The sequence below is a fragment of the Acartia tonsa genome, chromosome 11, assembly GCF_053477335.1.
Source record: "Acartia tonsa isolate MP-2025a chromosome 11, ASM5347733v1, whole genome shotgun sequence".
Lineage (NCBI taxonomy): Eukaryota > Metazoa > Arthropoda > Copepoda > Calanoida > Acartiidae > Acartia > Acartia tonsa.
Window position 1 is genome coordinate 23,479,809 of NC_137270.1, and position 19,850 is coordinate 23,499,658.

The 19,850-nt window shown below is 35.9% G+C and overlaps 1 protein-coding gene across 1 annotated transcript in view; it reads left to right on the top strand.

Moving 5' to 3' along the window:
• LOC145331199 (synaptogenesis protein syg-2-like) overlaps positions 1 to 19,850 on the top strand; it is a 136,182-nt gene that overhangs the window by 64,278 nt on the left and 52,054 nt on the right. The window contains exons 3-4 of the mRNA XM_080175818.1: positions 16,052 to 16,130; positions 17,528 to 17,571. Of these exons, the coding sequence (XP_080031944.1) occupies positions 16,052 to 16,130; positions 17,528 to 17,571 (123 nt within the window). The remainder of the gene's footprint in view (positions 1 to 16,051; positions 16,131 to 17,527; positions 17,572 to 19,850) is intronic.

The following is a 19,850-nucleotide window of genomic DNA, read 5'->3' on the forward strand; positions in this document are numbered from 1 at the left end:
TGAAATCTTTGGGGGGGAAAAAAGAGTTGGACTTCCTTTCAAAGAACTTACAATGGATACTAGATACGTGGATGTTGTGAGAGATTATCGGATACCCTGATGTAATGTTTCTCCCAGCTGGCTAATATAGCGATAGCCTCCCCCCCTCCCCCTTGTATATATACACCATCCCCTCCCCTGACCACGGAGGGACGTATTGACCAATATCCAAGAACTATGATAGCAACCTAAATTGACGACACATATTCCCTTGTCACAATATCCACATATTCTATATCCTTTCATCAACAAGGATGACAACATCTATAAAAGAGTTGGTAGGACAAACGGACATTAACACTTGTATAGTGTCAGAACTGAAAAATCAGAATATAAATGAATAAGAGTCAAAGCATAATTGTGAGTAAATTTGTTGAAAAACTTCTTGATACAGGATAATGTTTATGGACATACTTACATTTTTAGGACTTGATTATAGCGTTGCTTTGCCTATAATAATGTACTTTGTTGTCCTAGGAACCAGTAAACCAAAAATCAGAACAATCGGATAATTGGATCACATACAAATTAGTTGTTAAAAATGTAAAAAATCAACATGTTAAAAATGGACGTACGGACATTTTGGTAAAGATTATAGCGTTGCTACGCTTACTAAATCGTACCTAACTACTACAGGAATCACCATACAAAGTTTGAAATCGATAGGACAATTCTAACATGCCTAAATAAATGAAAAAAGCTATCCATCTCAGACGTACGGACGGACCGACCCTAATTATAGAAAAGCTTCGCTTTCAAAAAGTAGTCTCAATAAGAACAAGGATGATAATATCCATAAAATGCAGCTTAATCAAGTAAATAAACTTTTGAATTAAAGATTTCACAGGGAGGGGGGGGGGACATTTGACTGTAAATCATACTAGTGTTAAACTTTTGGGACTTACATTAAATCTTCTGTTTTCAAATTTTTCAACCAATGATTTTGAAATCATTAGTTCTCATACTTAAAATTCCTGATTCACGGTACTTTTGACAATTTTAACAAAACTATTTTATAAGTTTTTAAATTTTTATTATAAAGATAAATATTTTAGTGGGTGAAAAGTTAAAAAGATTTAAGCTTTGATCCAAAAAAAATTTCATTAAAAAAATATATTATGTATTTGATTTACATAAATCTTAATAAGTAATTTATAAATTTTTATATTACATATTATGTCATTTTTGGTTTATGTACTATAAATATGTATTTTTAGAAAAGAATTATAAAAAGAAAAATGATGTACTTAAAATACCGAAAAAGTAATGTATTTGATTTAAATTTGTAATTCTGGTTAACCCGGGTAACAATAAAAAGTACTCCTACAATATCGTGATAAATTTTCCTGCATTTTGCTTTGAAACAGATTAAAATCCGGTGGATTAGAACCGGTTCTCAGCTATACTGAAAACTTATATATATCTTCGTATTATATCCAGTTTTCAACGTTTTTTTCTTCATTTTTTCGTCATCTCGTGTCTTAAGAATCTGGTTTTAATCTTACAATTGTTCATTCATTATATATCCGTGGGAAGCTGTTTATAATACGATGCGATAAATAACTATTCCTTTAAGTGGATATAATTGTCTGTTGTGCACTGATAACCTTTTTTTTTTAATCTTAATATCGGGGGAGGTTTTATTTTGTTCCTATTCCAAATCCCCGCGGTGTCCTACTACTTAGTATCCAATATAACCTAACTTAACCTAACGTAATAAACAAACAAAAAATATCCCTTCCTTATTATATGTCCAAAAAAGGCGGGGCGGGCGATTTCTCCTGGGAGGTTGGTTGTACCCTCCTTAAAATAGTTATTAACCTTCCCGGGACCTATGAGAAGCTACCCTGTTAAGGAGAACCCGATCGATTTAGCGGTTAGCGAGATCCTTCGGTACAAACAGACAAACATCCTGTTTCTTTATTATAAGGAGTTTTATGTTTTCTGCTATTTAAACTAAGCATATTTATCAGTTTTGAATGGAACTGCGATAAACTAGCAAACGGATTTGACTTCAACATGCTATTGGCCTCCTTTTCACAGAAACCATAAGAGATAAGACAATGGACAATAAATTGATATGCGTGCCCATTTGTTATAAACAAAATTATCCCTCTGTAGAATAAAATTAATGGTTGTTATTGAAAAGTTTTTGATTTAACAGATAAGAAAACCTGGTTATATTTCTTTGGTTACCAGTGTACTTTTCAGTACAATGTTCCCTCCCTCCCTGATTAGAAAACCTGGTTATATTTCTTTGGTTACCAGTGTACTTTTCAGTCCAATGTCCCCTCCCTCCCTGCATTTCCCAGACATTCCTTACACAGGGATATGACAATCTATAATACAAAGTAGAATGATGTCTGTCCGTCTGTCTGTCCCTTAAGATCTCGGTAACCACTGAACCGATCGGATTCTACTCTTCAGGGAATATACCTACTGGTCCTGTGGTGATTTTAGGCTACTTTCTTGGGGGGTAAAACCCCCGCAAAAACAAAATCCCCCCAATTTTTTTTTGCTTAGGATTTCCTTGCTCCTTTTTTTTATCACCTCTTAGGGCAAAGCCCCTAGAGGCTATGGGCGAAGCCGCTAGTTTTAAATAATTTAATATTTTCAACTAAAGTGTAAACAAATGCCTCTGGTAGTATGCAATTATTGGGGAATGGTAAGATAAAAAAAAATGTGGGTTTAGTTATATTTTATAATTTCTAACAATTGCTTCGAACATGATTAATATCTCTTGGATAAGAACCATACTGCCTTAATAAAAAATCATGTATAGCATCGTTTTACAGAAATTTTCTATGAATATTAAAATAAATCACAAAACTGGTTTTAACTAAAACAAATTATTTGAATATCCGCAGAAACCTGCTTTTAATGCGATACGATAAATAACTATTTTCTTAACCCTGCTTGTGAGAAGGTACAATAGGACAAGCGCGAATTATTATTGAGATAATTATTTTAATAACAACAATACTAGAATTGTAAGAATAAATTACGTAGAGTGCCTAACATTTAGGAAGGGGTTTAAACTTTTTGATGATGGTTATATAAAAATAATTGTAATAAGAATAATAACCCAGGCCTCTTGGTTTTGTGGACCTTTTTTGTCTGCTAGCAAACTTTTTTCTGCTCTTTTAAAGCGACTTGGCTGTGTTAATATTTACTACGCTTTTGGATGATTTCCAAAGACCCAAATGAACGAGATTTATATGCCTTTATTGGTGTAAAATTCAGCTATGAAATGGTGATTACCAGTACAGGGAGAAATCAGAGTTTAAAGTAAATTAACCCACATTACCCCCTCCCTTCAAGGGTTTTGGCATTCTTTAAAAAAATAATATAGTGCAAAATTTTCTAATTGTTCGCAAAACAATGTTAATAGTGCCATTTCATTGTTCATTGTTGCCCTTAATTTTTTATAATTGTTTTTATAATAAGTTGTTTCTGTTAAGATAATTAGTCAAGCAGTGTTGTTCTTTAGAATAATTATGTTGATTACTTTAGTAAAATATTCTGCTTTTATTGCATCAACATAAAATTAAGCAGCTTCTAGTGCCTAATATAAAATAACGTCATTATACAATACAAATTACCAATGATAGGCCAGTATAAATTAAATTAAAATATATATAGACCTATCATTGGTTACTTGTATTGTATGACGTCATTTTTTTATTGGGTACTATAAGCTGCCTCCAAAAAACTACAAAAAGTTAGTTACAAGTGTAACACTAACAAGGCAAGAATCTAAAGGGATAAGACAATGGCCGATTAATTGATATACATCCCCAATGATGATACACAAAATTACTACTTCTTTAAATTTTGTTTCAGTTTTGTTTAAGTTTTGGTTGGAACGTTTAAACAATCAATTTTCTGCACCAACCAATCAAAATTAAACAACAGTCCCCAAAGTTGTTAAGCAAACGAATAAGAAAACGTTACTATAAAACTTTGGGGACTAGTGTAATAAACAGCCCAATGTCCCCTCCCTCCCTGGTAACAAGGTCAATGTTTACGCTACAATATTGTTCGTTTATTTAAAACCACAAATAAATAATTAGCATACAAGTATGTCTTACAAATTCTAATCTTACTAATCGCAGAACGATTTTAAATAAAAAAGACATACGGTCATAACATTTTTACACGAATCTTATGGGATAGGACAATATTAGATAAATTTATTTGTTTGCACAATAATGATAATCAAAATTACCCATTTTGTAGATTAAAATTTGTTGTTAAAAATTTGAATCTGCTAGTTTGAACTAACAAATCAAGATGCCATATAAGGCACTGAACGATAAAGCTTTTGGGACCAATATAGTTGACAGCCCAATGTTCCCTCCCTTCCGGAATTTTTCATCATATTAATAATTGTAAAAGAATGTGAAAACGTTTCTTTGATCTTGTAGGGGATTTATTTTTAGATTTGTAATGTATATAGACACAGCAAAGATATATTATTATAAAAATGCTGGATGTTAGGAAATATAGCAGAGAATTTGTAGATGAACATTTCAAATACAATACAAAAAGTCTTTTTAGAAGTATTTTAAGTCTCTCTAAAACTATTGATAATCTTCCTTGATAATCAAAAATTAACAGAGGTGGATTCTTTAAAAAAATTGCCCCACTAATCGCTTAGTGAGGCAAAATTGTTTTCGTGAAAAATCCACCAAAATCACATTAAAAATCTACAAAAATTAAACAAAATCATAGAAGGATTATTAACATAAGATTTTATTTAATTTTTGTAGATTGTGATTTTAGAGGATTTTTCACGAACACAATTTTGCCCCACTAAGCGATTAGTAGGGCAATTTTTTTAAGAATCCACCTCTGGTGTGTATGAACACTTTGCCAGACAATATCATCATAAAATCCAGGGATCTAAAGGTATAAGACTATGGCCGTTAAATTAATCTACATTCCAAATGATAATACACAAAATTACCCCTTCTATAGATTACATTTAACCGTCAAAATATTTTGCCACTTAGTTTAATATGACAATCAATAAAAATTTCATAAAAGTCCCAAAAGAAGTTATTATGTAAACTAGAAAAAAAACTTTGGGGACTAGTGAAATAAACAGCCCAATGTGCCTGATAAAATCATATCCTCACAAGATGTGCTGAAAATGGATTGTCTATTTCTTCCCTAATTTCCAAAGTTGTACAGGGGATAACCCAATTATTGCAAACGCTGTTTTCAGCTACTCTGGTCAAAGGGAAAAGAGATATAATATATATACGATTTATACATTATACATTCAAAATTTTAATTTTCAATTTTTTTTTAAGTTTGATGCTTTTTTAGCTAGTGCCAAATTTTGAGATAGGACGCGGAAGCTAGGTACACTTTCGGAAACTAAATTTCAGTACATCCCTCATAACCACTCAGTGTATATACAAAACCGCATATGTATAAGTTCGGGCATTTTTAACGGATTTTTGGGGAAGGGGGTAAGAAAATTGTATAGATAACGGTGGATGGGATTAATCTTGTGTAATTTTTGTAGCTCAAAAATACTTACTTTTATAATCTTATACTTTTTCTTCTGTTCAGTTCTCTTTCCATGATAAAAATTCAACTTTTTTGATGGAACATACATTATTTCTTTTTATATGTATTCTCTGACACTACAAAAGATTTGGTTTTTTTATTAGCAGCACAAATACTCGATAATTAAGGCTTGTCCGTGTGTCTTAATGGTGACATATACTCAGTGGTTCGACTCTTAGAATTATAGCTTAATGTAAATTTTAAAAGTACAAAAAGAAAAAAACGACCAAGTTTTATTTCTATATAAAATAAAGAATGTGTACTGTATTAAATCAGACCCAGAATTTGCCTGCTATCGTCCAAAAATGTTTTTTAACTTGGAAACTTTTACCTTTCGGACTGTACAATACTTTACTGTTCTTCTTTCATAAAAAATGCTATGGTTTTGCTGCTCTATTTATTAACATATTTATTCTTGATTTCTAAAGTTATTCTTCATAATAGTATTACTGTACAGTAGTGATCTTGCTAAGCTTAAAATACTTCTGAAATTACACTTTATTAGATTTCCATAGGAACCACTTTTTTTTTATTGTATTTTTTCACATTATTGATGGTATGTTATTTTTTTGGGTCATAAGTCTATATGCTACATTAAGCGTATTGTCAAAAATATATAAAAAAAAACAATAAAAATAACCAAATTATGTTAATAATTAGCTCATTAAAGATGTCCAAGGATGGGGCTAACGGTATTCTTAACCCTAAAACTTTAAAACACCTAGTCTACATCCGTCAAATTCACAAAATACTTTAGATTACCCCATCATACCTTTGAAACCCCTTTTTACCACCCTCAAAATAAAAAGCTTTAACGTCCCTGAATTATCATATAACTTTTACTCGTATTCATTCGAATCCGGTAGATAGGAACCGGTTCTCATCCATACGAAAAAACTATGTCTAGCATCGTATTATATCCAGCTTTCTACGAATATAAAAATGTACAATCATAGAATTAAATCAAGTTTTTTAGCCCGTGCCTTTGGCACCCCGGGGTTAAAAACTGGTTTTAATCTTATAATTTTACATTCTATATCCGCGGAAAGCTGTTTATAATACGATGCGAGAAATAACTATTAAAGCTTTCATGACTGTTAAATGGACATAGTTTAATATTTAAAATGTTTATACTTTTTTATTCTTATTACCTAATATAACTTTTTTCCGCTAATTAAATAGTTATTAAAAAAGTTAGTTTGCTTATTATCCTTATAATGAGACAGGCTTATTCTCATTCAGGTTTAATGATAACTTAAAAGGAAGCAGCTTATAGTGCCTTATAAAAAAATAGGCTGTCTCAACCATGACACTTTGGTTGAGTGTGACTTCCGAATTAGCGGGAAGTTCTCGAGATCTGTTGGCGAACATACAAACCCCCAATACCAGGAACCATCAAGTTTCAACAGCAGGTTTGATTATAGATTTATTGATGAAATTATTTCAAAGTCCTGAAATTACAAAATCAATTAATACAAAATTCCAGTTTTTTTTTTTAACCACGTAATCTTAATTGCTTTTTAAAATCATTTTTCTCTACGGTTAAGAATCTTTGGAAACTTTGGCTTTAAAGGAAAAATATTTGGTTTAATAAATCATTGTTAAATGCAAAATAAAGGCACATAAAAAATTACTAAAACATAATAATTACTCATAATAAAGTTTCATGTTTAGCTGGCTAAAGCCTTTTAAACTAAATATAATCGTCCTATACACCATTCCACTTAATAAAATTAACAAATTCTACCTGAAGTTCTTATGGTTTCAAATCCCTGGTATACTAGGGTTGTTCACGCACTATGAGACCAATGATAGGCCCAATTTTGTTCTCCGAAATCTTCACACACTCATATCTCATTCAAAAGTGACGAACGTGGCGCATCAAAATATAAACAATCCATACCGCGTCACTTTATGAAAGGAAAGTCAAAAAAGATGACATTTGCGCTTAATTTGGGATAATGATAAGGAATTAATTTCGATCTTGATAAACACAAAGCTTCCTCGAAAAGAGGTTAAGACACACCCCCCGTTTGAAAGTCAAATTAACTTCCTTAACGAGATTCAAGGTTTTTTTGCGCTGAGCACTAGCAACATTTCTCACTAAACTCAACTCACCATAATCACATGAGAATGGCCACATCCCGAAAAACGTGACAATTTTTGCTCCTAACTAAATGAAACCCCGTGAAATGCATACACAATATTACACTCCTCACTAAGACTCATAATACCTCACATTTTAGGATAGAAGGATGGGGATTGGTTTGTACCATACAATATTCCAGGCACATGACACTCACAAGATCACATACACAAATCCTAAAATGGATAATCCTATTAATCATGATGTTGTAAATATAACAACTTATACTAAATAATAATCATTTCATAATCAATAGGTAATAAATCATTATTAATAAATCAATAAGTACCTACGAAATCAGGTTGAAATGTAAACAAATAATGGTAAAATAAAACGAAATAAATCTTAGACAAGAAAATTAAGATTTATAGGTACTTAAAATTAAATTTGTTAAGCATCAAAAAGAGTAGTAAGAAAAAATATTTCAAAATCCTTGGGCAGAAAGTTTTTCAAACTTAATGAATAAGAACTGTACTATCTTAATCAACAATAAAACTTTTCAATACTTAAATAATAGCAAAATAATAATAATATCTTCGTTAGAATTTTCATCGAAATTATAAAAAAAAATACCAATTTTTCTTTGTAAAAAAATATGAGACTTTAAATATGAATTTTCAATCATTCCTTGATCTGAATAAAAATGTTTTACTTGATTGAAATTCATATATAATTTTAAAAAAATCTGCTAAAAAAATACTTGATTTTTTTCTTAGAATAAATATCGAATCACGCAACCTCGACACATTTATTCTTTTTTGGTAAACTTTTCAGGTAAGTTTTATAATGAATTGTACTTTTGAAAAGAAATTAAACTCAATAAAATTAAATTTGAGCATATGAAATAGAATAAAAATTAATCGCATTTCACTTGATTCTTATTTTAGGCATAAAAATAGGCATATGAAAAATGTGGCTTTTTTTTACTAAAAAAAATCTCAATTTCCATAAAATAAGAATCAATTATTAATCATAATTTTTAATAACTGCCTGACTGATACAGCATGTTCTTCCAGGGGAGATTTATCTGACAGCCTGAACAAGACTCTTGCAGTCTTTCTCCCATCCTCAATCCTCGTCACTCGGCCCATCCGCAAACATCTCATCAGCGGATTGGTACTCGTAACCAGAACTATATCTCCGTCAGCTAGCGGCTCCGCCATCTCATCTTTCCACTTGGACATCCGTAATATCTTCGGTAGAATCTCCTGGCGGTAGGCAGTCCAAAACTGGGCAGATAAATCTTCTAACAACTTCAACCTGGAGGAAATTTGGTCCTCCGGTTTCATCGCCACATTGCACAACGGCTGGCGGTCAACATTTCCCAGCAGCTGGCCAGGGGTAATCAGCCGCCAATTCTCCACGTCGTTTGCAGCTTCTATCGTCAATGGTCTGCTATTCATCAACTTGCTAACCTCTGCCAACAGCACCAGGAGCTCGTTAAAATTAACAGAACTATTCACCAACTTCTTGGACAGCAATCTCTTGGTTAATCCCACCATTTTCTCAGCTTGCCCAATAAAATGGTGGGCTCAGGCCGGGATCTGAGACCAAGAAAACTCTACCTGGCTGCCCAACTTCTGCTCTAAAACCTTGCGAGCACCGGATAATTGTGTGCCCATGTCGCTTACTATAACCTTCGGCAGACAATGAACAGCCTCCAACTTGCGCAGGGACAACAGGATACTGCTGGTATCATACTTCTCCAAGGCATCTAACCATAGCGCCCCTGAGAACCTGCAGACTACCACGAACACCCACACCTTCTTCGTTGCTGTCTGACTCCTCGTTTTGGCGGCAGCTCTCCTCATAACCAGCGGACCCATCAGGTCAACTTGCACAGCTTCAAATGGCCTGCTCGGGACCAACTTGTCAGGTAACACATCCTTCATGGAAGTACGACATTCCTTGGCCCTCTCAACACTGCAGGGCCAACACTTCTTCACCTCCATGATGGACAACCTCCTTGCCTTCACAATCCAGCACCAACGGCGGCTCTCAGCTAAAGTTCCACGGACACCAGAATGAAGCTCAACATGCGCTTCTCTCATAATGATAGAAGCTAACCAATTACCAGGCTCCAAAATTACTAAACCTGGCATGTCTTCAAATAGCATTTTACGGCCACCAGTAATGGCGTCAATGACGGGCTCGCCACGACCAACCATTTTAAGAATTTTCATCTCCCTGGTCACATATTTACCTCCGGGACCAACGACAGGCCAGGTCAATGATACTTCATGCACTAATGGATTCAATGACGAATAATTGCCTTTAGCATCATTTATCCACTCATCCTGTTGGCTCCATGACACAATGAAAAGCTCCGCCGCCGCCATAAAATTGTACAAAGACGGCTTGTACACAGAATCTGCGGCTGCTACATGACTACCAGCGGCTGTAGTCTTGCCTTCTTGTCTGCTCTTTAGCTTCTTCAACCAGGTGTTCGATACTTGCAGGACAGCTGCCATAATACGTTTGGCCTGTCCAAATGATCTCCTGTGCTTAAACCTAAAGACATCTTCAGCGGCTTCTCCGGTAACTTTCATTGAACATAACTTAACCATTTTGGTATTCAACTCCTCCGGTGGTAAAACCTGCTTGACTTGCTCGGCAGTTTTCACCGGCCACGCACTTTCATCCTGGCGCAACCATTCTGGGCCCAATCTGTACCTGGAACCTGGACCTAAATCTGATACCTTGCAGGTGCTTCTGGTGCCCAAATCTGCAACATTGTGTGTCCCTGGGACCCACCTCCAGTCGTCCTTGTTGGTTGCAGATTGGATTTCTCCAATGCGATGAGAATTAAATGTGTTCAACATGGCACTGTTGGAAACAATTTGTGATAAAACACACGATGAATCAGTAAAGTACATCACTCTGATAACATCAAAGGGCAGGGCATCTCTGATGGACTTAGACAACCTGGTGGACATTTGGCAACCCATCAATTCAAGGCGTGGAATTGATTCAGTCTTGACCGGCGCAACTCTTGACTTGGTGGCTAGCAAGAACGTTTCAAACCCTTGCCTAGTTGGCCACCTCAAATATGCCATACATGCATAGGCCTCTGATGACCCATCCGAAAACATCATCAAGGATGGAAGGCCAGTTGGTTCCTCCGGGACCACACAACGGTCAAACTCCAATTTAGCAACCTCAGCTCTGTCCTCCAGCGACTTAACAAGTTCATCCCGTAGACTTTTTGGAATGAAATCTTGCCAGCCCAAATTCAGCAAACATGTTTTCCGCAGGACAAGTTTAATTCTCAACAGGATAGGGCTGCAAAGCCCGAGCGGGTCGAAGGTCTGGGCGGCGAACCTGTGTACCATCTTCTTTGTCAGATTCTCGTCCAAGGCGTCCTGGAGGTTGTACAAATCAGCATCCTCTTTCACCTTCTTTCCCTTGACTTTACCATCTTGGTTGACTCTCGTGGCGATGGATAACACATCAGTGGCTGGCTTCCATATCAGCCCAAGAACCTTGGTTGGCTGGCAATCATCACCAGAATAAATGACTTGTTTGAAGGAAAAACTACCTTTGCTGATAATTCTGTCGGCTTCTTTCATCATCTCCTTGGCTTCTGGCACAGATCCTGCTCCCGAAATAACATCATCAATGAAGCTGTGCTTCTCAAGCTTGACTGCAACTGGAATCTGAGGTAACTTGAAATCTTCCTCAGGGTAGGTAGGTATTTGTGGCTCCTTCCATAATTCAGGTTTAGCAACAATTTCACTACCATTAATCTTACCCTCTCCATACATCTCCTTGACCTCTGCTTCACTCTTTCCGCCGAACAGGCGGGACGTCAACTTCAGGGCTGTAACTGCCAAATTTCCCGCAGCCAACTCGCCAAAATTCACAACTTTAGTCAGGTAAATTTCAAGTGGACCGTCTGGCGTCAGGGGAAAATAAAACTCTCTTCATCTGGCTGTCGAACTCTGTGGCCAGGATGGAATTATAAAACTTGGAAATATCCGCGGTTAAACCAACCTTGTAACCGCGGAAAAGCAACAAATGATAAAAAATCTTCTGCATTGGCGGCGGACCTCCCAGCATTATGTTATTAAAACTGGTGCCCTTGAACGTCAGAGAACTATTTGCACACAATCTCATGGGTGTGGAACTTGAATCCTCCTTGAAAGCAACCACTATTGATGAACAAGACTTAGGCCCTTCATACTGCAATTCTTCAGGCGTGGCTTTTTGAAACACGCCTCTGGAGATGGCGTCGTTGAATACCTCCACATACATATCATAGGTACCTTCCTTGACCATCTTGGCACGATCCTTTTCAGCAATTTTGCAGGCTAAACTCTCATTGTATGGCAAAGTGTGAGGATCTTCAATGTAAGCATATTGACCTGTCCACTTGTTGGATTGCAAGTCTAGTGTTAAACCTGCCTCAATTATTCTCTGCCTCTCACGCTGGTCCCAGGTAGTGCCGTCGGCCATAGCCTTGCACTCTTGACAGGCAGTACATCCTGGACAAAGTGCCTGCGGCTGTACGCCAAACGATTCAGACGTCAGAAAGTCTGGCAAGGTGCCTCCACTGACACTGACAGCCTTATATGCCGACTTTTGATCTCCAGCTCCACCGTCAGCACTTGTACAGATAAAATCACTACCAAAAATGGTTCGCCACAACATAGACTGGCCCACTTTCTGGTAGGTTGATGGAAACACGTCAGGATGTGTATTCCCAATGATGATATCTAAGCCTCCACTAATATATGTAAATCTTTCTGGCGGCATCTTAAATATTTCGGCGGCGGTTTCTGGGTGGACCGAGCGCATCTCGTTGGCCCCGCCGAGGGTAGGCATGACAGCTGCCTCAAACTCCCTCAGATTACCGTCCCTATCCTTCAGATAAAACACAACATTGCGGCAGGAAGACTCACTGCCGTCAGCTACAGAAATAGTTGTATATCTACCGGTAGATTTCAGCTTCAACTTGTTGGATAACTTCTCAGACACAAGTGGCAAATTTGCACCAGAGTCAAACACGACAGTGGCGTGGCAGGTGCCGCCGCCAGGTGCTACAACAGGAACTAACTGAAGTAAGAAGGTACAGGGGCTGGGTGCAGAACTTGACTTGTAGACTGTATTCACACCAGCACTAGCCTCATGGAGCAACCTACTATGATATCTGTCGCAATTATTTGTGCCACAAACACCAAGCTTATCCGATTTATTACACTTGTCAGCAGCATGGCCGTCACACAGGCAGAGTTCACACAACTTTTTCTGCTGGACAACTTTCTTTCGGTCAACCACATCCATCTTCTTAAACGTGAGGCAACGGAAAATCGGATGTTTCTCCTTGCAGCTTTCCACAGGACATGTACTGTTCCACTTGGAAGCCTTGTCCTTTCCAGCCTTTCCATTCTTATTGTCGCTGCGGCCAGATACTTGCGCGGCGGCAGCTCTGTCACGATTTCTCTTGCCGGCGCTAGTGTCATAGGACATATCACCGGCCAACATTGCTCCCCTGGTCCTCTCCAGCAGTTCTACAATCTTCTGGATGTTTGGTTGGTTCATGCTACCTAGCTCCATCATAATTTTCTCTCTCAGACTTTCAGGGCACTTGTCTTTGAAAATATGAATAAGAGTTAGGTGGTGGTAATCCTTAGCTGCAGAACCAACGATGGCTTCTACTTCCTGCATCGTGCTCTTGAAGGTAGCAATTGCACTAACCACGTCCACAGGTTTATCCACAGGTTTCATCTTGTTCAGCTTAGTTAAAATCTTCATGAACCGGCGGGTGTTTGATAAAAACATCTGATCGAGAAACGACCATTGTTCATTATGATCTCTAATCGCTGACACTTGCTTGCGTAGCTCCGGATTGGTTATCACCTTCTCCATACACAACATCAGACTTAACCTCTGGTCAGAAAATCCGTAACCAGCGCATAGATCCTTAAAGACCTGTTTAAAGTTGGAGTAATCTGTATCTGTACCGTCGAAGGACGGCAGCAAACTGTTGTCCCAGCGCCCATACTGCGGGTTGGAACTCCGAATATCCACGGCAGACATACTTCTGGAGAGTATGGCAGGTGTCCCACTCTCATCCAAGTTAGATGAACGACGTTCCATCTCTCTAAGCCTTCGGTACATATCACGTACTTCTTGGCGCAACTCCATGGAAATTTTAAGCACTCCCATGTCCATCTTGACCTTCTCAATGACGTCGAGGTTCCTGGCGACAGTGCTTGACCTCGCGTCGTCTGAATCATTGTCAAGCCAGTATAGAATTTTCGTACACTGCTCCAACGACGCATAAACTTTATCTGCAACAGCTTTCTGTTCACTAGCTTCATCCAAATCACGCTTGAACTCGCGCAGCTCACTAGTCTCCACGGCAGGTTTTAGACTTTTTATTAGGTCAGATTGGTCCTTGACCTCACTAAAAATGTCACGAATTGATTTTAAATTCACATTTTCACATGAACTAAAACTTTGGCAGGCTTTTAGATTGTCATAAAACACTTTTAACTGTTCGTCAAACACTTCTAGCCTTTCACTGCCAATAGCGATAGCTCGCTCAATTTTCTGCTTTTTGGTTAGTGGCATATTGATTCACTAGGTACTTATTTCACAGAAAAAATTGTCACAGTTTATTGCATCAATAATCACTGGATGCTATTGATCTCTTGAAGAATGCTAACGCCTATTCTTCAGATCCTTTGAAATTGTCTCAACCATGACACTTTGGTTGAGTGTGACTTCCGAATTAGCGGGAAGTTCTCGAGATCTGTTGGCGAACATACAAACCCCCAATACCAGGAACCATCAAGTTTCAACAGCAGGTTTGATTATAGATTTATTGATGAAATTATTTCAAAGTCCTGAAATTACAAAATCAATTAATACAAAATTCCAGTTTTTTTTTTTAACCACGTAATCTTAATTGCTTTTTAAAATCATTTTTCTCTACGGTTAAGAATCTTTGGAAACTTTGGCTTTAAAGGAAAAATATTTGGTTTAATAAATCATTGTTAAATGCAAAATAAAGGCACATAAAAAATTACTAAAACATAATAATTACTCATAATAAAGTTTCATGTTTAGCTGGCTAAAGCCTTTTAAACTAAATATAATCGTCCTATACACCATTCCACTTAATAAAATTAACAAATTCTACCTGAAGTTCTTATGGTTTCAAATCCCTGGTATACTAGGGTTGTTCACGCACTATGAGACCAATGATAGGCCCAATTTTGTTCTCCGAAATCTTCACACACTCATATCTCATTCAAAAGTGACGAACGTGGCGCATCAAAATATAAACAATCCATACCGCGTCACTTTATGAAAGGAAAGTCAAAAAAGACGACATTTGCGCTTAATTTGGGATAATGATAAGGAATTAATTTCGATCTTGATAAACACAAAGCTTCCTCGAAAAGAGGTTAAGACATAGGCGTTATCCTCTATAAATTTTATTCTTATTAATACAACTTTTTTCTGCTAATTAAATAGTTATTAAAAAAAGTTAGTTTCCTTATTATCCCATATAATAATTCTGACTTATACTAATCTAGGAGAAAAAAAACACTTAAAAGGTTATTAAATTCTTTAATTTTTTGTGTTGATGATGATACTGTCTTTTTAACGATTAAATTGCCAATTATTCTATAACATTGTACAAAAGTAACTAAAGATCTTTCTCGTATTCATTCGAATCCGGTGGATAGGAACCGGTTCTCATCCATACGAAAAAACTATGTCTAGCATCGTATTATTTATATCCAGATTTCTACGAATATAAAAATGTACAATCAAAAGATTAAAACCAGTTTTTTTAGCCGATGCCTACGGCATCTCGGGGCTAAAAAAACTAGTTTTAATCTTATAATTGTACATTCTATATCCGCGTAAAGCCGTTTATGATACGATGCGAGAAATAACTATTGTAAGATCTAGGTAACTGCTAGAGCGTAGCTGTGTTTAGTGCCCTAGGAAAATGGGGATATCTGGCACAACTCTTAGCCTACCTATTCTATTGACGTCATAGTAGAGGGAAAGAGAAAGGGAAGGGGGGAAAAAGAGATGGGCTATATGATATTTCCTGACGTCAATAGAATAGGTAGGCCAAAAGCAGTGACATTCCCATTTTCCTGGGGCACTATAGACAGCTACTGATAAGGCTTTACAAAAGTGAAGCTTGATATCATTCCTGGAAAGGTTTGATGATTTTTGGTGTGTATTTTATATTTATTATTAAATCCCTCAATTGGCATACTTTATTCAGCTAATTTTTAAGCTTAGATATTTTTTCAGGAGGGTGATTTTGTGAAGCTGGTGCTCTGGTTTAAAGGCGAGGGAAACAAACCAATCTACACCTATGATAAACGTTCAGGTAGATAGATAGATAGATATATAGATATATAGATATATAGATAGATAGATATATTTTGTAAAGCTAGTGCTCTGGTTTAAAGGCGAGGGGAATAAACCAATCTACACACCTATTTTAAACGTGTATTTGATCGAAGCTATTTATAGTGCTCATTAAAAAATGACGTCTTACTGGCCTACCATTGACCAATTAATATGTATACTGGCCTGCCATTAGTAATTTAAACTGTATATTGGCCTATCGTTTATCATTTGTATTGTATGACGTCATTTTTATAAGTACTATAAAGAGCTTCCATTTGACCAATTCTAATTACTAAAGTAATAGAATGTTTAACTTTCTGTCTTCTGAAAAGGGGGACAAATATAAAAATTTTTGGCCGAAAAATACCGAATGACGTCATACTAGAATAATGGAATGTTTTAATATGATGTCATTAAGGATTCTTAGACCGAAAGTTTTTAATTTATCCCCTTCTTATAGCTAATCATCCAGTTTTTTGTTTTTTTCTCATTATTCTAAATTTTTTATTAAATATGCAAATAAAAATTTTAAGGAACTAAGGAGAAATAATACCAATTAGTATAAAACTAATATTTATTATTTTTATAAAATTTTAACAAATTTCTAATTAAATAAAATACAGAGATATTTAAAATTTTTATTAATGATTTCATAAATATTTAAACTTCTAACTGTCAATTTTACTGAGCTGGATTTTTAAATGTGTAGCCGTTGCCGCTGCCATAGGTACAGCCACTAACCGTAGAGCGATCTTTAAATCAAATTGGCCAGGCATGGCCACGACTATATGCGATCTTTAAATCGCAACCAATTTTTGAATTTTCAGTAAAAATATAGGGGAAATAAATAATAATAATATGTAAAAACTTCAAACATTTATAAATCCATGTTTTATTGGCAGCCCTGGCAGTGGCGACGGCTACGGCTACGACTACGGCCACGACTACGGCCACGACTACGGCCACGGCTATGGCTACATCAACGGCTACACATTTAAAGATCCAGCTCGGGTCTCCAAAGTCTTATAAAGTCTTGTTCACTTAGTGGATGGCTCAATAATTGTTGGGACTTTTCAAATATATTGATTTGGTTTAAATTTTTCAATCTTGTTTTTAGGTGTAACTGAAAGAGAAGTGGGTAAGAAGGGGAGAAAAAAGGAAAGGGTGTTGAGGGGAAATTTTCACTTAGAATTGTTTGTCAGAATCACATTCCCTTTTCTCTGTATTGAATGGGAATTTCCTAACGTCTATAGAAGAGGAAGGCCAAAAGCAGTGAAATCTATCCCCATTTTACTAGGGCACCAGAGACAGCTACGAAACAGCTTCGCTACTATGATCATTTAAATTTGTATTAATCTAGATAATTTTTTTAAGGTTCTGGAGAAGGAAGACATTATTCTAATGATACAGTTTTCAAGGTGAACATTTATTTCCAGTAATGGATTTATTATTACCTGGATCTTACACCAGATTATCATGTACCATAATAAAATTAACCTTGTAGCGGGCTAAAGTAGGGTTGAGCCGGATATCCGGCCATCTTCAATTTCCGGCCGGACACCGGATATTGAAACTATCCGGATACCGGATATCCGGTTGATTTATAATGCCGGGTATCCGGTAATTTGCTGGATATCGAATGTTGGCCAGATATCCGGCTCAACCCTAGGCTAAAGTAAAATCCTTGCCCCTCCCTACTGTAATTAGTGAACTGACCAATAAATGACATGGGAAATAGCAACCTACATTTATGACACTTTTTCTCATGTCATAATATTCATGTATATTCTACATCCATTTTTCAAGTTTTAGAGTGGCAAATCGTTTATTTCTTTTAATCACTATTGATCTATCCCTGCGGTAATGTAAACAGCTCGTTCCAGACATTATTTATTCCATGGATATAAAGGGATAAGACAATGGATGAAAAATTTATGATGAAAAAAACTACCCCTACTGTAGATTACAATTAGCGGTTGAAACGTTTGGACACTCAACATATAAACCATACAATCAAAATTCAAGTCCCCAAATAACGAATAAGAAAACTTTGGGGACTAGTGTAATAAACCAGGAGTCTAAAGAGATAAGACAATGGCCGATAAATCAATGTACATCCACAATGATGATACATAAAATACCCCTCTTATAGATTGCAGTTAGTGGTTAAAACGTTTGGACACTCAGCCTAATAAACTATCCAATGAAAATTAATTAAAAGTCCCCAAAATTGTTAAGCCAATGAATAAGAAAAGATTATTATAAAACTTTGGGGACTAGTGTAATAAAAACACCGGATGTCCCCTCCCTCCCTGATTTCTTCTAAGGTAAAAAATTACTTAAATTTGAATAAAATAGTTTTATTTTCCTTTTTATATAAAAATACAAATACCTGAAAGCCACAAACAGCACACACACACACGCACACACACGTGGAGAAATATGTGAGAAACAATATAACTGTTTCTACATTGTAGTCATTAGAATGACTTAAACTAAGAAAAATGTACAAAAAAATGTTTTCAGCTGTTTAAGAAACTTTTCAAAACCATACATTTAACTAATAACTAATATATATAAATCAAATGTCTTATATTACTAATAGAGGCCTGTAGGGGCACTTGAAAAGGGGCGAGTTGAATTCGATAATCAATTTTGAGATTTTTTTGGAGGTGGGGGGAGATTTTTTCAAGTGGTGATTTCTCTTGTGGGAAGGTGGTGGTACCCTCCCAAAAAATAGTTCCCTGACCTATGAGAACCTATACTGAAAGGGAGAATCATGTCAGTTCAGCGAGATCCTTTGGTACAGACAGATAGAAAAACATCATGTTACTTTTATAAGGATTTAGCTACAATACCTGCCACAAAAGCAAGCATAATAGTGGTCACACCAAAACAAAATGAAATAAAAGGGAACAGAAGCATTAACTATTAGAACCAAATACAAGACCAGAATATTTAATTTATCAAAAAGTGAGAGGAAAGAAAAAAAGAAAAATGTTAGAACCCATATAAAAAGAAGAATAAACAGAAGAAAAATGAGAGAGAGAGAGTGGACAATGGGCCTACACTACTTCCCAAAGTTTTATAACAAGTTTTCTTATTCGTTGGCTTAACAATTTTCGGGACTTCAGTGAATTTTGTTTTGTTAGTTCATTATGTTGAGTGTTCAAACGTTTCAACCACTAACTTTAATCTGCGGAAGGGGTAATATTGTGTATCATCATTGGGGATGTACATCACTTTATCGGCAATTGTCTTAACCCTTTAGGTCTCTGAAAAAAAGATGTAAAAGTAGGAGAAATTAAGAAAAATTTAAAAAGAGAGAGAGAGAGAGAGAAAGAGATGACAAGTAAATGAAAAAGAGAAAATTAAGATGAATATAAATAATGATGGAAATAGGTTTAAATTAAATTTCAAGTTTACCAACAAAAAAACAAAGTGCATTGAACTCAACCTATAAAAAGTACAGGCAACAAGGATATGACAAAGAATGATAAATCAACTTTCAACCACAACCCTCCACCTACAATCCTTTTAGTTAAAAATCTCAATTAAAATAGATTGTTTAATAATTTTATCTTCAATTGAACTTTACTTCCCTGCCAAAGTTGCAAAAAGACAAACAATAATTTATTTCATTTGCTTTCGTGGGATTTCTGCTATTTCTATTGATTTGAATCATGTTAATCTACGA